Genomic DNA, 20,345 nt, shown 5'->3' with positions numbered 1-20,345 from the left:
CACTGAGACGCACGGCGCCATGCTGGTGCCGTGAAACTACAGAAGTACCCCTTTTTTTTTCTTTAACTAGTGCCGGTCTGGACTCCTTCTTCCCGGGGGGAAGTAGTTTATACATATATTAAAAGTAAGATATTTTGATATCCCTTGTTTTCATTAGTAAAGCTGGGCATACACTATAACTTCAACCCTGCTTTTTACCCAGATTTGAGACCCGGGTATGCAGACACGGGTTGACCCGTTCACACTGCAAGAAAAACTATATACCGATATATCGGCCAGTGTGAATGTACCTTAAGTTTTTCTTCATATTATAATCATCTACAGGAGTCAGATGTGCAAAAATTAACAATTTATTAGAAGATAACAATACAAATAAATAATACAATGCAACTGATAAAAAACACTGATAAGAGAGATCTGTGGACTCTAGATCCATAGTGTCATCTCACTCCCACTGTTTCTGCCACCCACATACTTCAGACGTGCAGGAAACTTTGGGGAATTCACATGTCTCCAAAGGGCGCAAATTGCCATTGTGGTGGCATTTAAACGCTGGCAACGGCAGCTCGTCTCACACACTTTGTCTGGCCGATTTGCACAATAGAGCTCGCAAAAATTTGATGAGTCCCTGCTGCCATAAAGTGCACTGGGTGCTGCATAGATTTAGCCAAGTGAAGGTTTTCACCAGCAACTGAATTCTTCCCACTGAGTTTTACCCCCCCCCCCCCAGATTTTTAAGAGCCAACCATTTGTGGTACAGTATATGAGATCAGTTCATGGGAATAGTTATTAGGTTATTCGTGCTCAAATCTTTTTATTCGTGTTTGTAGTAGTTACACTGCATATTTATTTGTTTCATTATCTTGTATTAAATTGCTCCTTTTGGCACATGACTTCTGTTACTAATTATAGTGGAAATGGAGACCAAGCAGCCCTCCCTGTTGTTGGTTTAGTTTTCACAAGTGTTTATCATCATTAATGATCTTTACCCACTCTAGGCACAGTTCCATTGAAGACTATGGCGTATATATATATATATAGTAGGGTCTGAGATCTGCAAAGCAGCACATTTCTGGCACCGGGATCACTGGGATTGCAGTGTTTCACAGGATTAATTTCCTATTATATAAATCCAATGGCGCTTTATTTTGTCCCAATCAATATGGCACTCATATCGATGATGGCAAATAAATAGGCAATTCCCTGGTTATTTTGCTAAGCTAAACCATTGTTTTCCACAGGGGAAGGCAGGGAGAATGTGGACAAAGTAACTTTTGAAGAGTTAAGAAGAGATGTTGCATTGTATGCTGCTGCCATGAGAAAGATGGGAATTGAAACTGGAGACCGCGTTGTTGGTAATTGTCCAAATATATATGTGCAGTAGTTTCCATACGCTTTCACTTTTATACATGCATTACAGACCATTAGTAGCGATATTTGAAAGAGATAAAATAAATGATTTTCAAATTGTCCATTTTAAATGGTGCAAATTGAGAACACTGGCCCCAACTAATAACCACTGTGCCAGTTTTTAATATGCGGGATATACCGAAGCGCAGGGCGACGCATCTGTATCGCTATGACCCCTACACACGCACAGCAATGTAGGGACATTTTCTGAGCGATGTAGTTAAATTAACTAAAATCTCTAAGAAAATGCGTACATATCGCTACATGTATAGGCTCCATAACAGAAAGAGTTTGCTATTTCATTAAGGTGAGAAGATATAGAACAACAAGTGTAGGATACGGCATGTCTATGAATATGGCACCATTCAGTACTAATCACTTGAACATCTGAAGTTGAGTCAACCTTCATATGAGACTGAATGTAAAAGCCCCTGAATTATGTGATTTTGTCTGAGATTTTTTTTTTTTTAAACGACAATAAAGTACAAGGCGAACTCAAACCAGTTTCCATGACATGACTTTATAACCATACAACAGTATAATTGACAGGTTGGCAATGAATTTCAGGTGTGACGTGCCCTTTAGATGCAGAAAATCACAATACACACCTCAATTTGACCATGTTTCCATAATCTCCTTTCATTCGACTGATGTGAGGTGCAGTGGAATGACTGTGAAGGAAGCAGTGGTCTACATGCTTTGGGCTTTTTACCTTACTTATTGATCCACCCCTTACGTTGCAACATGGTTTGTCCCACATTTACTTTTTTTTTTATCTTTCTTTACTTACAATTCCACATTAGGGGCCTAATTCAGCATGAGTTGTAATTTAGGCTACGGGGGGCCACTCAGCACAGGACAAGGCCACGGTGGGTCTCTGTCTGCTATAAAGCAAAGGGATCGCACATTACCATCTACCCCTTGGCTGTACTGCCAGACACAGGCTCGCCATGTTTGGGGTCACAGTGGCTGGCACATGATCAGATCTGCAAGCATTGTAGTCTGCGATTTTTGTAGATCTGCGGGGCTTGTTGAATTAGCCCCTAGGAGCTAGGACCATAGTTATACATGTTAGTGAATTTTATCATTATTAGTGATATAGGGGCAGATTAATTAAGCTCGGTGAAGTGATAAAGTGTCTAGTTTTTATCACTGGCCAATCAGCTCCTAACTGTGAAGTTACAGGCTTGGTTTGAAAAATTACAGGTAGGAGCTGTTTGACCGGTGATAAAAAAAACTGAAAATGTATCACTTCACCGAGCTTAATAAATCTAGCCCTCAGTCACTGTAGTATTTCTGTTCAGTGGGAACTGCTCGCAAAGTAGTGTTTTCCTTTATTATTGAATTGTTTGCTTTTAGGCTATCTTCCAAACTGCATTCAGACGGTGGAAGCTATGTTGGCAGCAGCGAGTATTGGAGCAATTTGGAGTGCAACCTCTCCAGATTTTGGAGTCAATGTAAGCTGAGTCAATTACATGTTCGACCGGTGTCTAACAATGTTCTGCTTTTTTGTCTCCACTTGCAAATTTGTATATTATATGCATTATCTATTTTTTTCCATTATTGGAAAATAGTAAGAACAGCAATTGGAGCAATAGATGATGAATCACGAGTATTCTGCTGTAGACAAAAATATGCTTATGAGTTAACTACTTTGATAGGGGTATTGATTTAACTTTTCAGTTTTTAGGTTAAATTTACTTTTGACCTATTCAATCAAAGTGCTGATTTTTTTAGACTAATCAAAAAACCCAACACGGTTGTTTTTTTTCGGCAAAATTGCAACCATTTTCTAGTTATTTTTTTCCGATGCTTCGGTGGAAAAACTACTAAAAACTGTCCAAACTGTAGCAATTGGATACTAAAATCCTTTTGTTTCCCATCTAGATGACAGACTTAAATAAATACCCCTATAAATCTGTAGCCCCCTGACCTGTGCAATACTTTAGCAAACCACTTCTGTAGTTCATTGAAGAGTGGTGTATTTAAAACTTTAATTACAGCAGGACGTTCATGTCCACAGCGATCCTCTGTATACCATTATTATTGTGTTTGCTCTTCAGGTGTGGTTATATAATCAGGATGCAGGAATTTAGCCAAAGTCAATAAGTTGCTGTAATACGTGGACTGTGCATTTTATGTTCAGACTTTCAGCAAAATAATATGTACTCTTGCTGGATTGCTGACTTCTGTCAGGGATATCTAAAAGAATAACTAGTAATATTGAGGAGCTTCCTTTAAGGCAGGGGTCCTCAAACTCTTTTGCCCTGGGACCCCATCAGACAATAAAAATGACTATGGGAACCCAGCAAGTTACTGCAGAAGGTCATCACATCACATGTGTAGTCAGCAGACAGCACATACATGGCAGCATTGTGGAGGTACAGAATGATGGGAGGAGTCTAAAATAGCAGACCGTTCAACAGAACTCTTTGGACTCCTTGGATCACTTACTGAGATTAGAAATGTCATCAGCCTGATGGTCAGCAACATGGAGTCGCGACCCCATGCTGAGAAGGTTAGGACCCACAGTTTGAAAACCGCTGCTTTAAAGGATCACTGGACAGCCACGATTAGAAATGTCTGCTCTGGACATATGGATCTACAACCGATTCTGCATCTCTGTATAATACAAATATTTGCAACTGTGGCATTTACATATGTTAGCACTGTGTATGCATACAAAGATGCAGCTGCGATTGCATTAGTATATATCTATGAATCTGGCCCTAAGTCCGCCATCTTGCAGGAGGAATCGCCGCAATTCACGGCCCTTGAAATTTAATTCTGTTAGAAGCCTGGGCGGCCATCTTAAGTGTGGTATCCAGACATCTCTTTCCATTCAGCTCTTTTCAATTTGTGCCTCAGATGAAAGGGAAAATAGAGGAATTAGGGACATCGTGTATTTCGGACATAATATACCATTAAGACATTTTTGGCATCATCATAAATAGTGTACATATCATATAAAATATTTATATATAAAAATATTTAAAAAGGCAAATAATGAAAAAGAGGGTAAAAAGACGATGGACCTCTACTTCCGGGGCGGGAGGAGGAGACACGCTCCCCGCCCCCTCATTTTTCCCGCACTTTTCCAGCTATAAATAAAGGAATCAGACAGCAGTCCAGTAGCCTTGATAAAGAGTCTCCAGGACTCGAAACGCGTTGGCCCAGGATTGCTACTAACCCAAGAGGACTTACTCTAACCAAGAAGCTTGTGGAGCCTACAGGGTGATCCCTCCGTTTACGGAAACACCCTGTTATACCATCCTTTGGCTCCACCTCGCCATCTGGGTAAGGAGGATTGCATTATCATTTATCTGTTAGGAAAACTTATTATCTTTTGATGCTTTTAAAATTTTGAATTTTTGATGTTTTAATTATGATGAAATAAAAGTTTTTTTAAAGGGACACCAAGTGCGCTAAGAGGTTTTTTCTCCAACTATCCACTTCCTGTATCTACCTTTGGTGTTTGGGAAACACCAGGAAGAAAAACCATAGCAGCAAAAGGGGGTGCGCAGGGGCACTCTAAGTTCATTTTTTCTTTTGATATACTGTGTCTGCGTTTGAACAATTACATTTGGATGTAAGTACGAAATTAAAAGAATAGATTATTATTATTATCATCATCATCAGTTACTTATATAGTGCCAACGTATTTCGCTTCACAACTGGTAACAAAGCAGCAATGAAACAAGACGGAGTAATAACAGTCATACAAAAACGTAAGAGGGTCCTGCTAACAAGTTTATAATCTATTAGAAAATACGCATTGATACACAAGTGTATGTCTTATATACTGTATTGAATTGCATATTGGTCCAGCCAGATAAAAGAGGTTCTTAGTGGCTGTATAGGATGTAGTTGACACCCTGACGGTCAAGATGCCGGTGGGCAGAAGACCAGCACTGAAATCCCAACAGTCAGCATGCCAAACACTGGAGTCAGTGGGATGTGCCAGTGTAGAAAGAGAATATAGGATTGGACTATGCATGGACTGTATAGATGGTAGATATTTAGTAGAAAGGAAGACTTATTTTGATAGGAGTGGTAGATACCCTCATATTATACAAGGAAGTCACTGGAATGCCATAGTTGAAATCTAAGTGGAGCGTTCTTTTCCCATGAAAGCTTGCCTGCGGGGTGAATAATTATTTCTATAAGGTGTAGGTGACAGAAGACATTTTTTCTAATACTTTTTTCTAATACTGTTTAAATGCAAGATCTCAGTATTTGTAAACCATGAAACCGGTTTACTTCCATATGTGGAAATGGCTGGTTCATACTTGTCTTCTGTCAATGCACCTTTTGAGATACAAACTAGTGCTTTAGAACTTAGTTATGGCATGATCTCTCATGAGCCACTTTCCACCATTGGGGGGGGGGGGGGGGGGGTGTTCAGTGGTGCTGCAGGCAGCGCTGACTTGTTCGCTAGACTGCCAGTGTATGCAAAAGGTCTGAATTAGGCCCTACAGTATGCACACTTAACCTCGAGCATGTCCCACTCAACCTTTTTGCTTGTTTGTTATTACCTAGTCTTATTTTATCACTGTATTCCCTATTGTAAAGATAAACTAATTTTTCGGACCATAAGACGCACCTGACCATAAGACGCACCTAGTTTTTGGGGAGGAAAACAGGGTGAAAAAATATTATGAACCACAGTGCCCAGGTGCAGTCACTGCCACCCAATGCCCTGGCATAGCACTATAAAATAATAGTGGACAGTGGTTTTACAGCAAGTGTGGTATTATACATAGATTCATGAGATGAGAAGCCCCTACAATAACCACATGCAGCAACTGTGCATGTACACATGGATAGGGAGTTAAGCAGGGTCACAGGCACAGAGTAAGTTGGGTAGTGGGGGACAAGGTGTCACATACAGGGGGCTCAAACAGGGGGGTGGTGGTTACAGCGATCCTTGGGCACTCACCAATCTGTGAGGAGAAGCTGCAGGGTAACAGGGAGGCTTGAGGATCCAGGGACAGAGAGAAGGCTCCAGTACCACAGTGCTGCCCAGCTTGGGGGACTTGGAAGAACAGATCTGCTTCGTGCACACTGTGGCTGCGGGAGGTGCCGCTTCCCCATTGATTACACCCCTGCCGTGTTCCTTTAAACAGCGCTCCAGACGGGAAGCGCTTGGCACGCTGCGCTGCTCTGACAGACACTAGAGGTCATACAAACCTCTAGTGTCTGTCTCCTGTGCAAGGCGGCAGCCATCTTTGATGCGGCCACCACATACAGAGACTACGGCACCGGCTCCCCTGTCAGCGCCGCAGTCTGAGGAGAAGGGAGCTGGTGATCATTCGGTCCATAAGACGCACATAGTTTTTCTCCCACATTTTGTGGGAGAAAAAGTGCGTCTTATGGTCCGAAAAATACGGTATGTTAGCTCTATATACATATTCAGAAATAACATAAGGGTTTAATAGTAGGTCTATTTTATATAAATATTAAGTAGACTTACCATTTTTAAATTCAGCTGGTTTTGATAAAATATGTTCCAATACAACGTTTTGCCTACAGTGAGACATGCTTGGTGATCTTTGTCATAGCTTTCTTTGCCCGTACATACTGTAAATGGTAATTGAGGGCAGAGATGAGAAAATCCTAAACAGGAATCTTCTTTCACTGTATTATCTCACCCGTTGCATTTCTCCATGTGGCCACTTGAGAGCAGTAGAACCTCATGTTCCTCAAGCCACTTCCTATTACATGGAAAAACCTTCATAATGATATTTAAACGGGCTTACTTTCAGAGAGGGAAAGGAAAGCGTTAACCTTATTTTAGGGTTTCCATTTCTTTTGTAAATGTTCACTTTTTCTGCAATCCTTACTTCATTAAATATCAATCCCTTTCCATAATCCTTCATCGCCCGGACAGCCAGTCGTACTGGACTCTGTGTTATCACACTAAATAGGCTAGTCCAAAATTGGACAGTATTGTGCCATCACAGTAACTGTTCTGACTCATTTCTGGGAGTATCATGTTGTGTTCTGTTGGCGTCATCACAGTTAATTTGACTATTGTCCTCCAGAGTATTAGACTCATTTACATTATATAGATACATTGCACATATGATTGTGAATGGAGATTTAAATTGCATAGATCTTGCCAGTAAATTATTGGTTTCAAAGTAGCCATTTCAAAGCGATTACATAGCAAAATGCTCATCAGCATTTCTAGTGTCCGAAAAACATTTCAATGGAAAGAAATCTTGCTGATTTCAGTTATGCACCAAACTGTGCGCTCCTGAACAGTGCTGACTCCGTAACAGCTTGTTCACGTTTTAGTTATTGATGATGCAGAGTAATACGGCCTAGAAACTGCAGGTGACCCTAGATGCAGTGAACTTTCTGCCCTGTTTATATGACAGACACAGCAAGTACTCGCCTCAATGCAAGTGAAAGGAAAGAAGCACAAATGTAGCAATATTTCATCGCATCAAAACCAAAGAGTGAATTAACTCGCCATATACAGATGTGTCCTTTGACACCTTGGGGGAAATTTACTAAAGGAAATTTGTAAAAAATAGGTGTATTTGTATCCAGAAATACACTTATTTTTGACATTTACTATCCCGAAAATATGGCTATTCGTATTGATAGAACATCAATCCGAATACGAATTGCCGTATTTTCGGGATAGTAAATGTCAAAAATAAGTGTATTTCTGGATACAAATACACCTATTTTTACACCAATTTTTTACAAATTTCCTTTAGTAAATTTCCCCCCTTGCCTCAATATGCCACACAGTGGGAGATGCCTGGTCTGAATGAGCTGACGAGCCTGTGCAACTCCATTAGTGCTGCGCGTCTTTTCTGCCGAACATGAGGGACGCCTCACTATGTGAAAATGACGCACAAGCCGCGTATACTGATTAAAATGATATTCTGTGTGTGACTGTGGCTTTTTCTGTATAATAACTAGAACGTAGTATTTCGTATGCAGATACTGTCTTGATTGCACACAGATTATAGGCACCTTGCCATTTAAATTGGTGCAAGATAAATGTGCATCGCTTTCTTGTTCGGCAATGCAGAGTTCACACCATGGCATGGGTAGTAGGGCTGTTTCATGTGAAAGGAGGCTAGATGTATGTGGACATGTATGTGCTTTAATGATTAATGGAAATTGGTTATTATAAATAAAAGTACAGTTAAAAGGTAACTTTGCAGAAGGGAAAGAGTCAGCAATGTCTCAAATCCTTAAAGTTTAGTGTTGGCATCACAAGTAATGCGGGGTACACACTGGGGGTTATTCTGATTTACTCCACTTACTTGCATGTTTGCGCGGTTACCATTGTTTTGCGCATATGCTGGGTCCGAGCGGGAACGGCCAACTACTAGTTTGTCATCCCAATCACACCCACCAGTGCGGGTGGGGGCATGGGGTGACAGTTAGGGGACACACCCATGTGAACGCCCAGCGCCCATTGGAACACCCATGAAATGCTGGTAGTTCCCATGGAAATTAGGCAGTGACGTGGCTGTCGGGAGGGCAGCTGACTTCACCGGACAGCGAACACACAAGACTAACACATTAGTGTGCCCAGGGCCGTTTCTAGACAATTTAGCTCCCAGGGCGAAGAAAAAAAAATGCCCCACACTGTGATGCCCATTACACCCCACACTGGGATGGCAATTACACAATACTCCCCACACCGTAATGCCCATTACACATTATGCCCCACGAGCTGCTGCCGCACAACTGATGCCGTTTACTAATATGCCCCCACAGTGCCAGATATGCCCCCACAGTGCCACAGATATATGCCCTGACAGTGCCAAATATGCCCCCACAGTGCCACAGATATATGCCCCCACTTTGCCACAGATATATGCCCCTACAGTGCCAAATATCCCCCACAGTGCCACAGATATATGCCCCCACAGTGACAGCTATGCCCCCACAGTGCCACACATATGCCCCCACAGTGCCAAATATGCCCCCATAGATATGCCCCCACAGTGCCAAATATGCCCCCACAGATATGCCCCCACAGTGCCAAATATGCCCCCACAGTGCCACACATATATGCCCCACAGTGCCAAATATGCCCCACAGTGCCACACATATATGCCCCCACAGTGCTGGATATGTCCCCCACAGCGCCACACATATATGCCCCCACAGTGACAGCTATTCCCCCAAAGGCCACACATATGCCCCCACAGCGCCACACATATATGCCCCCACAGTGACAGCTATTCCCACACAGTGCCACACATATGCCCCCACAGCGCCACACATATATGCCCCCAGTGACAGCTATTCCCCAACAGTGCCAAATATGCCCCACAGTGCCACAGATATATGCCCCCACAGTGCCAAATATGCCCCCACAGTGCCACAGATATATGCCCTGACAGTGCCAAATGTGCCCCCACAGTGCCACAGATATATGCCCCCACGGTGCCAAATATGCCCCCCCACAGTGCCACAGATATATGCCCCCACAGTGCCAAATATGCCCCCCCCCCACAGTGCCACAGATATATGCCCCCACAGTGCCAAATATGCCCCACAGTGCCGGAAGCAGCATACAGTAACTCACTGTCTCACTCTCTGCGTCTCCCCCTGCTGCCATCGCCTCTGCTGCTGCCTCTTCTTCATCTTCCTTGGGGAGGGGAGGGGAGCGCATCGCATGTCTCTCCTTCCCCTTCACTGAGCTGTCAGCCATTCATACATCGCGGGCTGTCTCCTGATTGGCTGACAGCCCAGTGACACAGTGAGAGAGGGGAAGGAGAGACGCACGGTGCGCTCCCCTCCCCTCCCCTGGGAAATTAATCAGCGGTGGCGGACGGTGAGAGGCGAGGGGGAGGAAGGGAGGCGGCGCTGGGGGGAGCTGCCGGGCGCCCCGGCTGTTTATTAGAGGCGGACAAGCCGTGCGGCGCCCCGGGCTGCTGCACGGCTTGTCCGCCTCTAGAAACGGCCCTGAGTGTGCCTTCATTTTGCGTGTATGCTCCAAATCATTTGATGGACCGCGACCATACATTTGCAGCCGTGTGGAAACACAAAACATCTATTTGCAGCTGTGCAGGGAACACGGGCAGTGGAGGGGGGGCATGAGTGTCTTGAATGTACACACTAGACAAGATAGTAAAAGATATCGCGCAGAAGGGACCATCTGCGTGATATATTTCACTATCTCGCCTTGTGTATGGAGCTTAAGATGTCTGCTTGCACTTTGGCCCTTATTCTGGTTCACTTGCAAAGGCAAATTCCTTCTCAAATGGACAAAACCATGTGCACTGCAGGAAGGGCAGATGTAGCAGGTGCGGAGAGAATTAGATTTTTGTGGGGTTTCACTTCAAAGTGAGATCTGTATTGCAGTGTAAAAATAAAACAGTCAGTATTTTCCCTGCACAGAAACAAGATAACTCACTCCCCTGCAGTGCACATGGCTTTGTCCATTTGAGAAGGAATTTGCCTTTGCGAATTAACCAAAATAAGGGCCGATGTAAGGCTTCACAGCACCCTAGGCAAAACTTCAACTTACTGCACCCCCCTCTGCCGCATACTGCCACCAATAACCACTTTCGAACCCCCTTAAGACATACTTGACAAACATTCTGGAATAGCCCCAGGAAGGTGGGCAAGTCCCCTGCTTTCCCTTGAGGCCCACCTTTGCCACCCACAACAGAGTACAAGGTGGAGGGGGCAGCAAAGGGTAGTATGCCTCAAGGGAAAGTATGGAGGTGAGGTCTTACAAGTTCTAAAGCAGCTACTTGTATTAAGTACAACAAGAATCCTCATAGACATCCTTCATTTTTGATAGGCAGACTTGGTGGCATCCCCAAAGAGCCTGGCGCCATAGGCAGCTGCCTAATGGTAGAGCCGGCCCTGGCTGTGTGGATGCAATTGGTACTCTTTCAGATTACTTTTTAGGCATAGTTTGGTTTCTAAAGTTCTAAAAATATAATTGAGTGCACATACAGCTTTATCAGACAAATCTTCCTGTACCACCTGTACAGATAAATAACCAGCAAATACATCCCTAGTGATAAAAACCATTATGGAACACCCCATTAATTTGCTACAGACCGGATACTGGATTGTTGTGATCCCAAACCAAGTTTATAATTCTTTTCTTTTATGTACTTTGTACAGTAATCTGAATTATACATAATAACAATCTCTCCATTTCTTTTGTGATAACCGGTTGGTGCATAGTCAAGCATGTCTTATGCAATGACTGTACGGATAGCAGCTGGTAGTGAAGGATGTCTAAATGATAGGAAATGTACAGGATAACAGTCTGTTGCTGCAGCTGCTGGAGATGATGCTATTTTAGGTTGTAGACCAGTGGTTACTTAGCCGTGAATGATGCAGGCAGAGAATGCAATAAAGGTTCTGTCTGTGGTAATTATTTATTGATGGGTCTAAATGCATCTGAAGTGGAGCTATGCCAGCGCATTTCATATTCTGTCTGTATAAAATAGGCTTATATTAGATTTTCTTTATCTTGTTCAGTGTTTTAGATACGGAGCATAGCATTGTATAAATACCCAGCAGGGGGCCTTAAATTAAATATGTCACTGTGAGATTTGTCTAAATAGGCCATAACCTCCAATAAAACAGTATAGTAACGGTGTGGACAGGCATATCCAAACGGTGGCCCTCCAGCTGTTCTGCAACAACACATCCCAGCATGCCTTGCTATAGATTTAGCATTCACTAATAGAAAAACTGTGGCAAGGCATGATGGGACTTTAGTTTGGATGCCATAGTTTGGACATGCCTTGTGTAAAGGCCCCCTTACATTAGAATGATTTTGCCCGATTTTGGGCAATTTCGTGGGTTCAGGCTGATATATCATCTGAAAAGTGCCATCATTTGTGTTTTCCATCCGATCCGATGCGATGCCGTGAGAGTCGGATGGGAGCCTCTAGGTTGGTCGGACCGCACCTGTGATTTGTCGGAATCGGATGGAAAATGGAGTGCTTTTGGTGCATGCGATATATCGTATGTGATATATTTCAGAAAGTATAGTACAAATCTCATACAATTTATTGGACCAAATAAGAGATCAAGTTGTTGATATGGAATATTATATATCTGTTCTCATTTTTTGTGTCTCTTCTCTCTTTTGTAGGGAGTACTGGACAGATTTTCCCAAATTCAACCAAAATTAATCTTCTCGGTGGAAGCAGTGATTTATAATGGGAAAGAACATTCTCACTTGGAAAAACTACAGAGTGTAGTGAAAGGTACATCACTTTATATGTGTCATTTACTGTGCACCCTCAGTTGTGTGAGGGTGCAGTAACGTATTTAGGGGGCATTTATCAAAAAATATTTGCGGCTACATCCCTGAAAACAACAGTTTTGGGGGGTTAGCCGCAAATATTAAGTATCACTGTAATGTACCAAAGGGGGACCGCAGCAGGAATACCAGGCTGAGCGCATCTTAGGGATGGGCTCCTTTCGGAGCCCTGTCCCTGCGTGCGGGGGATGATACATCCCACCGTTAGGATCGTATTTTACAATGCGATCCTGGGGGGTAATATTCCACCCACATCGCATTGTAAATGTGATCAATGATAAATGGGCCTCTTAGGGAGGTATATCCTTAACAGCTATGACAGTGAGATTTCCTAATTCCAGCTGTTTCTCCCAACACCCCTCTACCACCAACAGCACAGGTTTTTCCTCTTACCCCACAGCCTGCAGTCTTGTAGTACTCTGATTTTCGGTGACACACCCTGTTCCCCATATCAACTGCACATCACCAATAATTAAATACCTTTCTTAGGAGTAAAGCTGGCCATACATCTACAGATCGATTTTCAGATCTGGCTGGTTGGAACAAAATCCTGTTAATGGATGAGCGCAAATGACAGTTGACCATTTGCTTTGAAATGCTGGAAAACTGCCAAAAAACTGTTATTCAGATATTAACAGGTTTTTGTTCCAACCAGCCCAATCTGACAATAGATCTGTAGATGTATGGCCACCTTTAGTTTACTAAGATGGCAATTTTATTGAAGATGGGATGTTGCCCATAGCAACAAATCAGATTCTACTTTATTTATTTAGCACTTTCTAGAAGATTCTGGTTGCTTTGGGCAACATCCAATCACTAATAGAACTCCCATCATTTACTCTACGACAATGCTGAATATCAGTCATTTGCTAGAAGCTGAACCTTTTTTTTGGAAACGAGGCCTGTTTGCTTCCAAATCATCCACCATTTTTTTTATAACGATTGGTAACATTTTCTCAAAATGCTGTGAATGAATAGTACACATGTAATGCATATACATGTCTTCCATATGAAACACTGATTTGTTACACAATTCATTTTGGTGAAATGAGAATTTTTTTATTGTCCAAATGCTATATTTTTTTTTTTATCCAGTTTTTGATTTTTATTACAGAAAAAAACAATGAAAATATATTCAAAACAAATTAGTCTCATGACAAATACAGTATATAGATTGTGGAAGAGGGGTCTGTTCCTATGTAAATGGGGGAAAAAAAGTACTTCTAATAATGTTTTGAGTTATTGTTTGTCATTTAAAGAAAATCTGGAAAGATACCACATTGTTTATTACAAAGCTACTGTCGCTGTGCTTTATGTGCTCTTTTTCCTGGTTCCAGTTTATAAGGTAGTCACCTGGCTACTGTAACGGACAGTTTTGTTCTGGCTTTGTATTGCCTTGTCCAACATATTAACGCTCCGTTACTGTTGTCCTCAGGGTTACCAGATTTGAAGAAGGTGGTTGTTATCCCTTATGTTTTTCCGAAAGATAAAATCAACATCTCCAAGATTCCCAACAGGTTTGTGTCTGTGATTTAGTGGGAGGGAGGATCAGTCACCATGTTTCTTACTGTCTAATAATAATAGACTTGCTAAAGTTGATGGATTTTTTTGAACCAATGAGTTTTTCTAAGAATAAAGCTAAAGTGCCAGAGTGAGCGAGGGACCAGAGAATGGGCAGGATGTAAGATGCCTTGTAAATGATTGCCCCTTTTAAAAAAAAATCTAAGTTTGGTTAGCATCTAGAGTTCAATGGCCGGATGCCGACCGCTGAACTGTTACAGCCCAGCCCTATGTTGGGTCGCTGTACTCTCTGCACATGCTCAGAGCCAGCTGGGGGGCTGTACTGGTATCTTGATGGCTGAGAGGCAAACTCTAGGTCCACAATCAGTAGGTTGGCACCAAAATGTACCCATCAGATGCCTGGCTTGCGAAGGGGACATGGTATACTCAGTGGGGGTCCATGTTCTCAGGTGTTGACATTGACACAAAAAAAATCCGCAAAGAACCGTGTCGACTTTTTTAATATGTTGACCATACCATGTGGACCTTTAGTTATTGCCGACTTTGTGCATGTCCACCGTTTGCTGTTGACCTCAGACCTGGTTGCATGGCTGCTAATTTCCAGAGCTCACTGATCAGGTATACGCCGCCCACCAAATTGAAGTGCCGCCCTGTGTAAGCCTGCAAATTGCTTTGTGTCAAAAGATTTTTCCGCTGTGTGCAGCCTGTACGTAGCCCAGGACTTACTCGGTGGCTGTAATAAAAACAAGGTGTTTTGGAGGCGGAGCTGACATCTCACGCTTTCCCCTCAAACGCTTGGGCACTCCTGCATTTCCCTGACACTCCCAATCACCTTGCAATCAAAAAAGTAACAGGATTTTATTGCAGGATGGCCTCACAACTGCCGACTATGGGCCGTACACATGCACAGTGTATCGATAATCGCCCGGCCTGCTAATTTGCAGCTGTGCAATCAGGTCTGAATCAGGCCATTGTCTGTGAGCTATACCACACCCGGCTGTACTATTCGCTCCGGGCTTTTTGGGGGTTGCATGCAATGTTCCTCCTCTGTCTCTCGGTGACCTAAATTATCCATGCTGTCTATTCAAATATGGTATTGATAACTATTAATATAGATCTATTATGCCCTGAATTGGAGATATGCATTTTAACATATACAATTTCTTCTTTTGAATTATTCTTCTGTCTTCATTGTTGAATCATAAAAAAGTATTGTACTTATATGTTAGTTGGGCGCTCACTAAGCAATTTGCTTAGTGGGCTATTCTGCATAGGGAAATTGCATCACATCGCATGTTTCATTTTAGGGCCATGCGATGTGCGATGCGATTTTCCTATATAATTTATTCACTGCTCTCTCAGCCCCGGGCCATCGCATTGCATCGGCCGCAAAATCGCATGCAATTTTAAGTCACATGCGATTTTATAGGGTGTGCGATGCCATGACATTAGGTATACAATAATATGATTGTATGTCCTAAAAATAGCTTTTACGCACCCCCCCACTATCCACGCCACCTCGAATCGTGGCGAGCGCAGCGGAATGCGTCCTCCGACTTTTTCATTACCCTACTATCCACGTCGGTGTGGAGCTGATTTTATATAGTGTGGCGAGCGCAGCGAGCCACCGATCCCAAAGCGTGGCGAGCCCCGCGAGGGGACGCGGAATACATGTAAAGTAATCTGCGTCCCCTTGCAGGGCTCGCTGCGCTCGCCACGCTTCAAGCTTGGTGGCTCACTGTGCTCGCCACACTATATAAAATCAATTCCACGCCGACGTGGATAGTGGGGGTATGAAAAGGTCAGAGGACACGTTCCGCTGTCCCTCACGGGGCTCGCTGCGTTCGCCACGCTTCGGGGTGGCGTGGATAGTGGGGGGGGGGGGTGAGGAAAGCTGTTGTATAATATTTAAAAACAAAATTACATCGCATCACATGCCCTTACAATGGCACATGCGATGTGATTTCCCTATGTTACCATCCGTATGCTAATTGGGCGCCCAACTAACATATAAGTACCATAAAGATCAATCAAGTGTGAGATCAATATGCTATCACAATCGCCTTATTCCAAGCTGAGGGCAAACGCTTAATTGTGCTGTAGCACCTCCTTCCCTATGGATTATTCCCAGAAAAGAGGAGAAATAACATAATGCTCCCTGCATAAAGAAATCAATATGTGATAAATAGAAAACGCTGGATGATTAGTATTGGACCTCTCCAGTGCAATATCTACGTTTCATACATGTAATCAGGTGGATTGCAGATGATTTGGGAATGTGTTTCAACATAAAGTCTAATGTAAACTTCTTTGAAATGGGAATATTAATGGTTAACAATAATGATTTAATTGTGGCTTTAAAAGTAGTTTGCAGGTCCCCCAAATATTGTAGTGGTCCAGGTAGATACTTCTAATACAGGGAAAGCTATAGTTTTGGATAGGAGAACAGTACTTAATCATACCCCTTTCAGACATACTACCCGGGATTTTAAACCCAGGTCCATTTCAGGTGCGCAGGACCCGGGATTTTAGTCAAATAGAGCCATTCCGACATATGCCACTCCCGGGATTGTGCACGTGCCAGTGAGTAACAGACAGAGTAATAAATCTGATCACTGCATGATACTGTAGTTATGTTATTTAGGTAAAAAGACAATATGAGTCCACACTTGTAACACCTGACACATCATTGCAGCATGTTAAGCATTCACAGAAATGCAGCATATTTCACTCACTGAGATTCCTGTTTAGAGAACCACTTTTGTATTCCTATTTTTGTGAGTGCTGTCACATACTATGTGCATCACTGACGGTGTCAGCTGTTTTCATGTTTATGGAAAACAAACCATAACAGATGGATTCGACTGTGAACATGAACTAGATTATCTTAAAATACCAAAGCATTACAAAGCTGTTTGTTATTTAAAGAGACAAAGCAACCCATATACTGTATGTACTGTATGATGCATGTGTGTGTACATTTACATATAGATTTAATAAGGGCAATATTTATGTATAAACCTTTACTGTTGTTTTAAAAAAAAACAAATGCAACTGCCTTTACCACAATGCTGGTCTTCCCTTGGTTCTCATTACTTTACTTTATTGCTATTTATTGCAATATAAACACTGTAGGTAATTCCATTTATTGTTCATCCACAGTGTGCCTGATAGAGCCAGTGGGGACTGAGCTAGACTAATTGGTGTAAGGGAGCTAGCGCCACATACGGTCTGACTGCTTTGCAAGTTCTTATAACTATTATTATCATATATTTATATATTACAACCAGTTTAAGCAGCACAGTACACAGTGAATTTTTGTCACCCATATCTGTCCCTGCACCAATTGGTGATTACTGCTTTTGGGCAGTGGGAAAAAAACCTATGCTAACTTATGACGTACATTTTGGAGGTGATTCAGGTTGGCTCGTAAAGAGCCGAATTCGGTCTGGGGACGATGTTGCTGGTCTGGGCGTCCGTATCGGCGATAATACACATGTGCAAACGCCTTTTGAGTATTACACTCCCCAAGGTGTTCACGCACAGTGGTGCAGGCAGGGACCTGGAGCATGGGGACGCCCAGCGTTTCCTACGCATTTCCATAAAAAAAACGGTGGGTGCATCCACAAAAATGCCATGTGAACGCAGGCATGCCAAAGCCTGCTAGAGGTGGGTGGCTGACGTCACAAAATGTCAGCCGCCCACCCCGTCTTCATCCAGGTGCTCATAAATAAATTACTTTTATTTGCAAACTGGTTGAAAATCACTCGATGGTCGCCAACCATGAAATGATTTCTTCTCTGTACACTCGCATGCAAATGCAGCCGTTCGCTTAGGGAAGGGAGGTTCACTCGTCCGGCTGGCGACATCTAACCACTTGGTAAGCAGTGAATGTATGCCGCTTACCGAGCCAATGTGAATCACACCCATTATTCAGTAAATTAACGTACAATCTCAGTGCTATGAGGTAGCAGTTCTAACCACTTTGCCACTGTGCTGCTCATAAACTTTTTTTTTAATTATTATTCATATATTCCAAATCTATAAAACTACTAGGACTAACAAACATCATCCTACAGCTAAGGCAGAGCTTAATAGCTGCCTACTGTGCACTTAGTATCTGGCGAGCGCAGCGTGGCGAGCGGATGCGGAAAACGAGCCAGAAGCGTGGCAAGGGGACGCAACTTGCCCGAAGCGTGGCGAGCACAGTGAGCCCTGCGCGGGGACTCTGTCTCATAAGAAAAACGGGGGCCCAGATATTACATAAGTACCGGAATACTCAACCTGTAGTACAATACAGTAGAATACAATAATAAATACATTTATTAGGATCTTATCCCACAGGATATAGAACCCAAAATAAATGACATGACACAAACAGGACTGAATTAAATACAATTTCTTATGTAACCCTGATACTCCTCTGCTTTGGTGCTATAAATCCCTGAGGTATGGAGAGTGCAGCCGCAGTATAATCGTTCTACTAAAGCAGCACAGGGCAGATAACGTATTGTCTCCCCCCCACCCTTGGTCACCGAGCAGTTAACAGATTCTTCAGCAGCTGCTAAGTTATGGTAATGCATTGACATTTTTCATGTAAATTTCTGGGACATGCATTCACTTGAGCGTCTGGAAGAGAAGATTTATCTTCTCATAATGAGTGAAAATTTTAATTCATTTTATAGTCTGCGACCTCCCTTCTCTTTTATTTTCCCTGTATTTTATTTATATTTTGTTTGATTATTTTTCCTCTAAATGTAGTTTCTCATAACATTCTGTGGCAGTTACCGATTTATTAAATGAGCCCATCCTGACTAGATGGAAATTCTCTCTATTCCCTTGCACAGTGCAGCAGATGTATGCTTTTTAGGCATGTCTCAATACGCCTTGTATTTTGTTATGGATAAGTACTTGCCAAAGACATCAAGGTTTATGCACTACGTAGAATATAATTAAAGCACTTAATTTCTCATTAGTTACAGAAGATACACTATCGATCAAAAGTTTGGGGGTCACTTCGAAATTACCTTATTTTTTAAAGAAAAGTACAGTTTTTTCAATAAAGATAACATTAAATTAATTAGAAATACACTCTATACATTGCTATGGTAAATGACTACTAGCTGCAAACATCTGGTTTTTAAAAGAATATCTACATAGTTGTATAGAGGCCCATTTTCAGCAGCCATCGCTTCCAGTGTTTTAATGGTGCATTGTGTTTGTTAATCGTGTTAGAAGACTAATGGGTGACTAGAAAACCCTTTTGCAATGATGTTAGCACAGCTGAAAATGGGTTTGCTCATTAGAGAAGCTATAAAACTGGCCTTCTTTTGAGCTAGTTCAGTATCTGGAACATCACATTTGTGGGTTCGATTTATACTCTCAAAATGGCCATAAAAAGAGAACATAACTCCATAGTCTATTCTTCTTCTTTGAAATGAAGGCTATTCCATGTTAGAAATTACAGAGAAACTGAACATTTCCTACAACGGTGTGTTCAGAGAGCAGACTCTAATCAGAGTAGAAAGAGAATTGGCCACAGGGCACAACTGAGAAAGACGTGTCTTTCTTCTTCATTAACCCCTTCAGTGGTGTGTTTTTTTTGGGGGGGGGGAGTGCTCCCCACTGGGCGAGTTTTTTATGGGGAGCGCTCCCTTAAAAAAACACCACTACCTCCATGGGTCCGGGCAGCGCCGCTGCACTTTCAATCAGCGGCTGCCTGGACCTGCGCCCCCCACGCCGCGTACCTGTCCCCGGCAGCCAGCTTGTCATAAGCCGGCGCCGGGGACTTCAATAAGAAACCCAGAGGGGAGGGAGGAGGCGGCGTGGCAGAGGGTAGGGAGCCGGGCAGCGCGAAACAGCCCGGCTCCAAACAGTGGCAATCCCGAAAATTTTCCGGGCTTGCCAGACTGGGCACTGAGGCACAGCCCAGAAAATTCTCGGGATTGCCACTTAAGGGGTTAAATGCAGAGCCGGCTCTACCATTAGGCAGCTAAAGGCAGCTGCCTAGGGCACCAGGATCTGGTGACACCACCTAGTCTGCCTGTAACAAAAAACAAGAAAAAGTCCTATAAATAAAAGGAAAAGATTAATATGGGCAAAAGAACACAGTCATGAAAAAAAGTGGGTACTCTTT

General features: G+C 42.8%; 1 protein-coding gene across 1 annotated transcript in view; it reads left to right on the top strand.

The window, feature by feature from the left end:
- The window catches only part of AACS (acetoacetyl-CoA synthetase), a 77,088-nt gene that overhangs the window by 15,315 nt on the left and 41,428 nt on the right, over positions 1–20,345 (top strand). The window contains exons 4-7 of the mRNA XM_083150629.1: positions 1,242–1,355; positions 2,770–2,867; positions 12,518–12,632; positions 14,124–14,205. Of these exons, the coding sequence (XP_083006755.1) occupies positions 1,242–1,355; positions 2,770–2,867; positions 12,518–12,632; positions 14,124–14,205 (409 nt within the window). The remainder of the gene's footprint in view (positions 1–1,241; positions 1,356–2,769; positions 2,868–12,517; positions 12,633–14,123; positions 14,206–20,345) is intronic.

The sequence above is a fragment of the Crinia signifera genome, chromosome 1 (genome assembly GCF_055691185.1).
Source record: "Crinia signifera chromosome 1, ASM5569118v1, whole genome shotgun sequence".
Classification (NCBI taxonomy): Eukaryota; Metazoa; Chordata; class Amphibia; order Anura; family Myobatrachidae; genus Crinia; species Crinia signifera.
The sequence above is the reverse complement of the archived record's forward strand: the minus strand, read 5'-3'. Positions and strand labels throughout refer to the sequence as shown.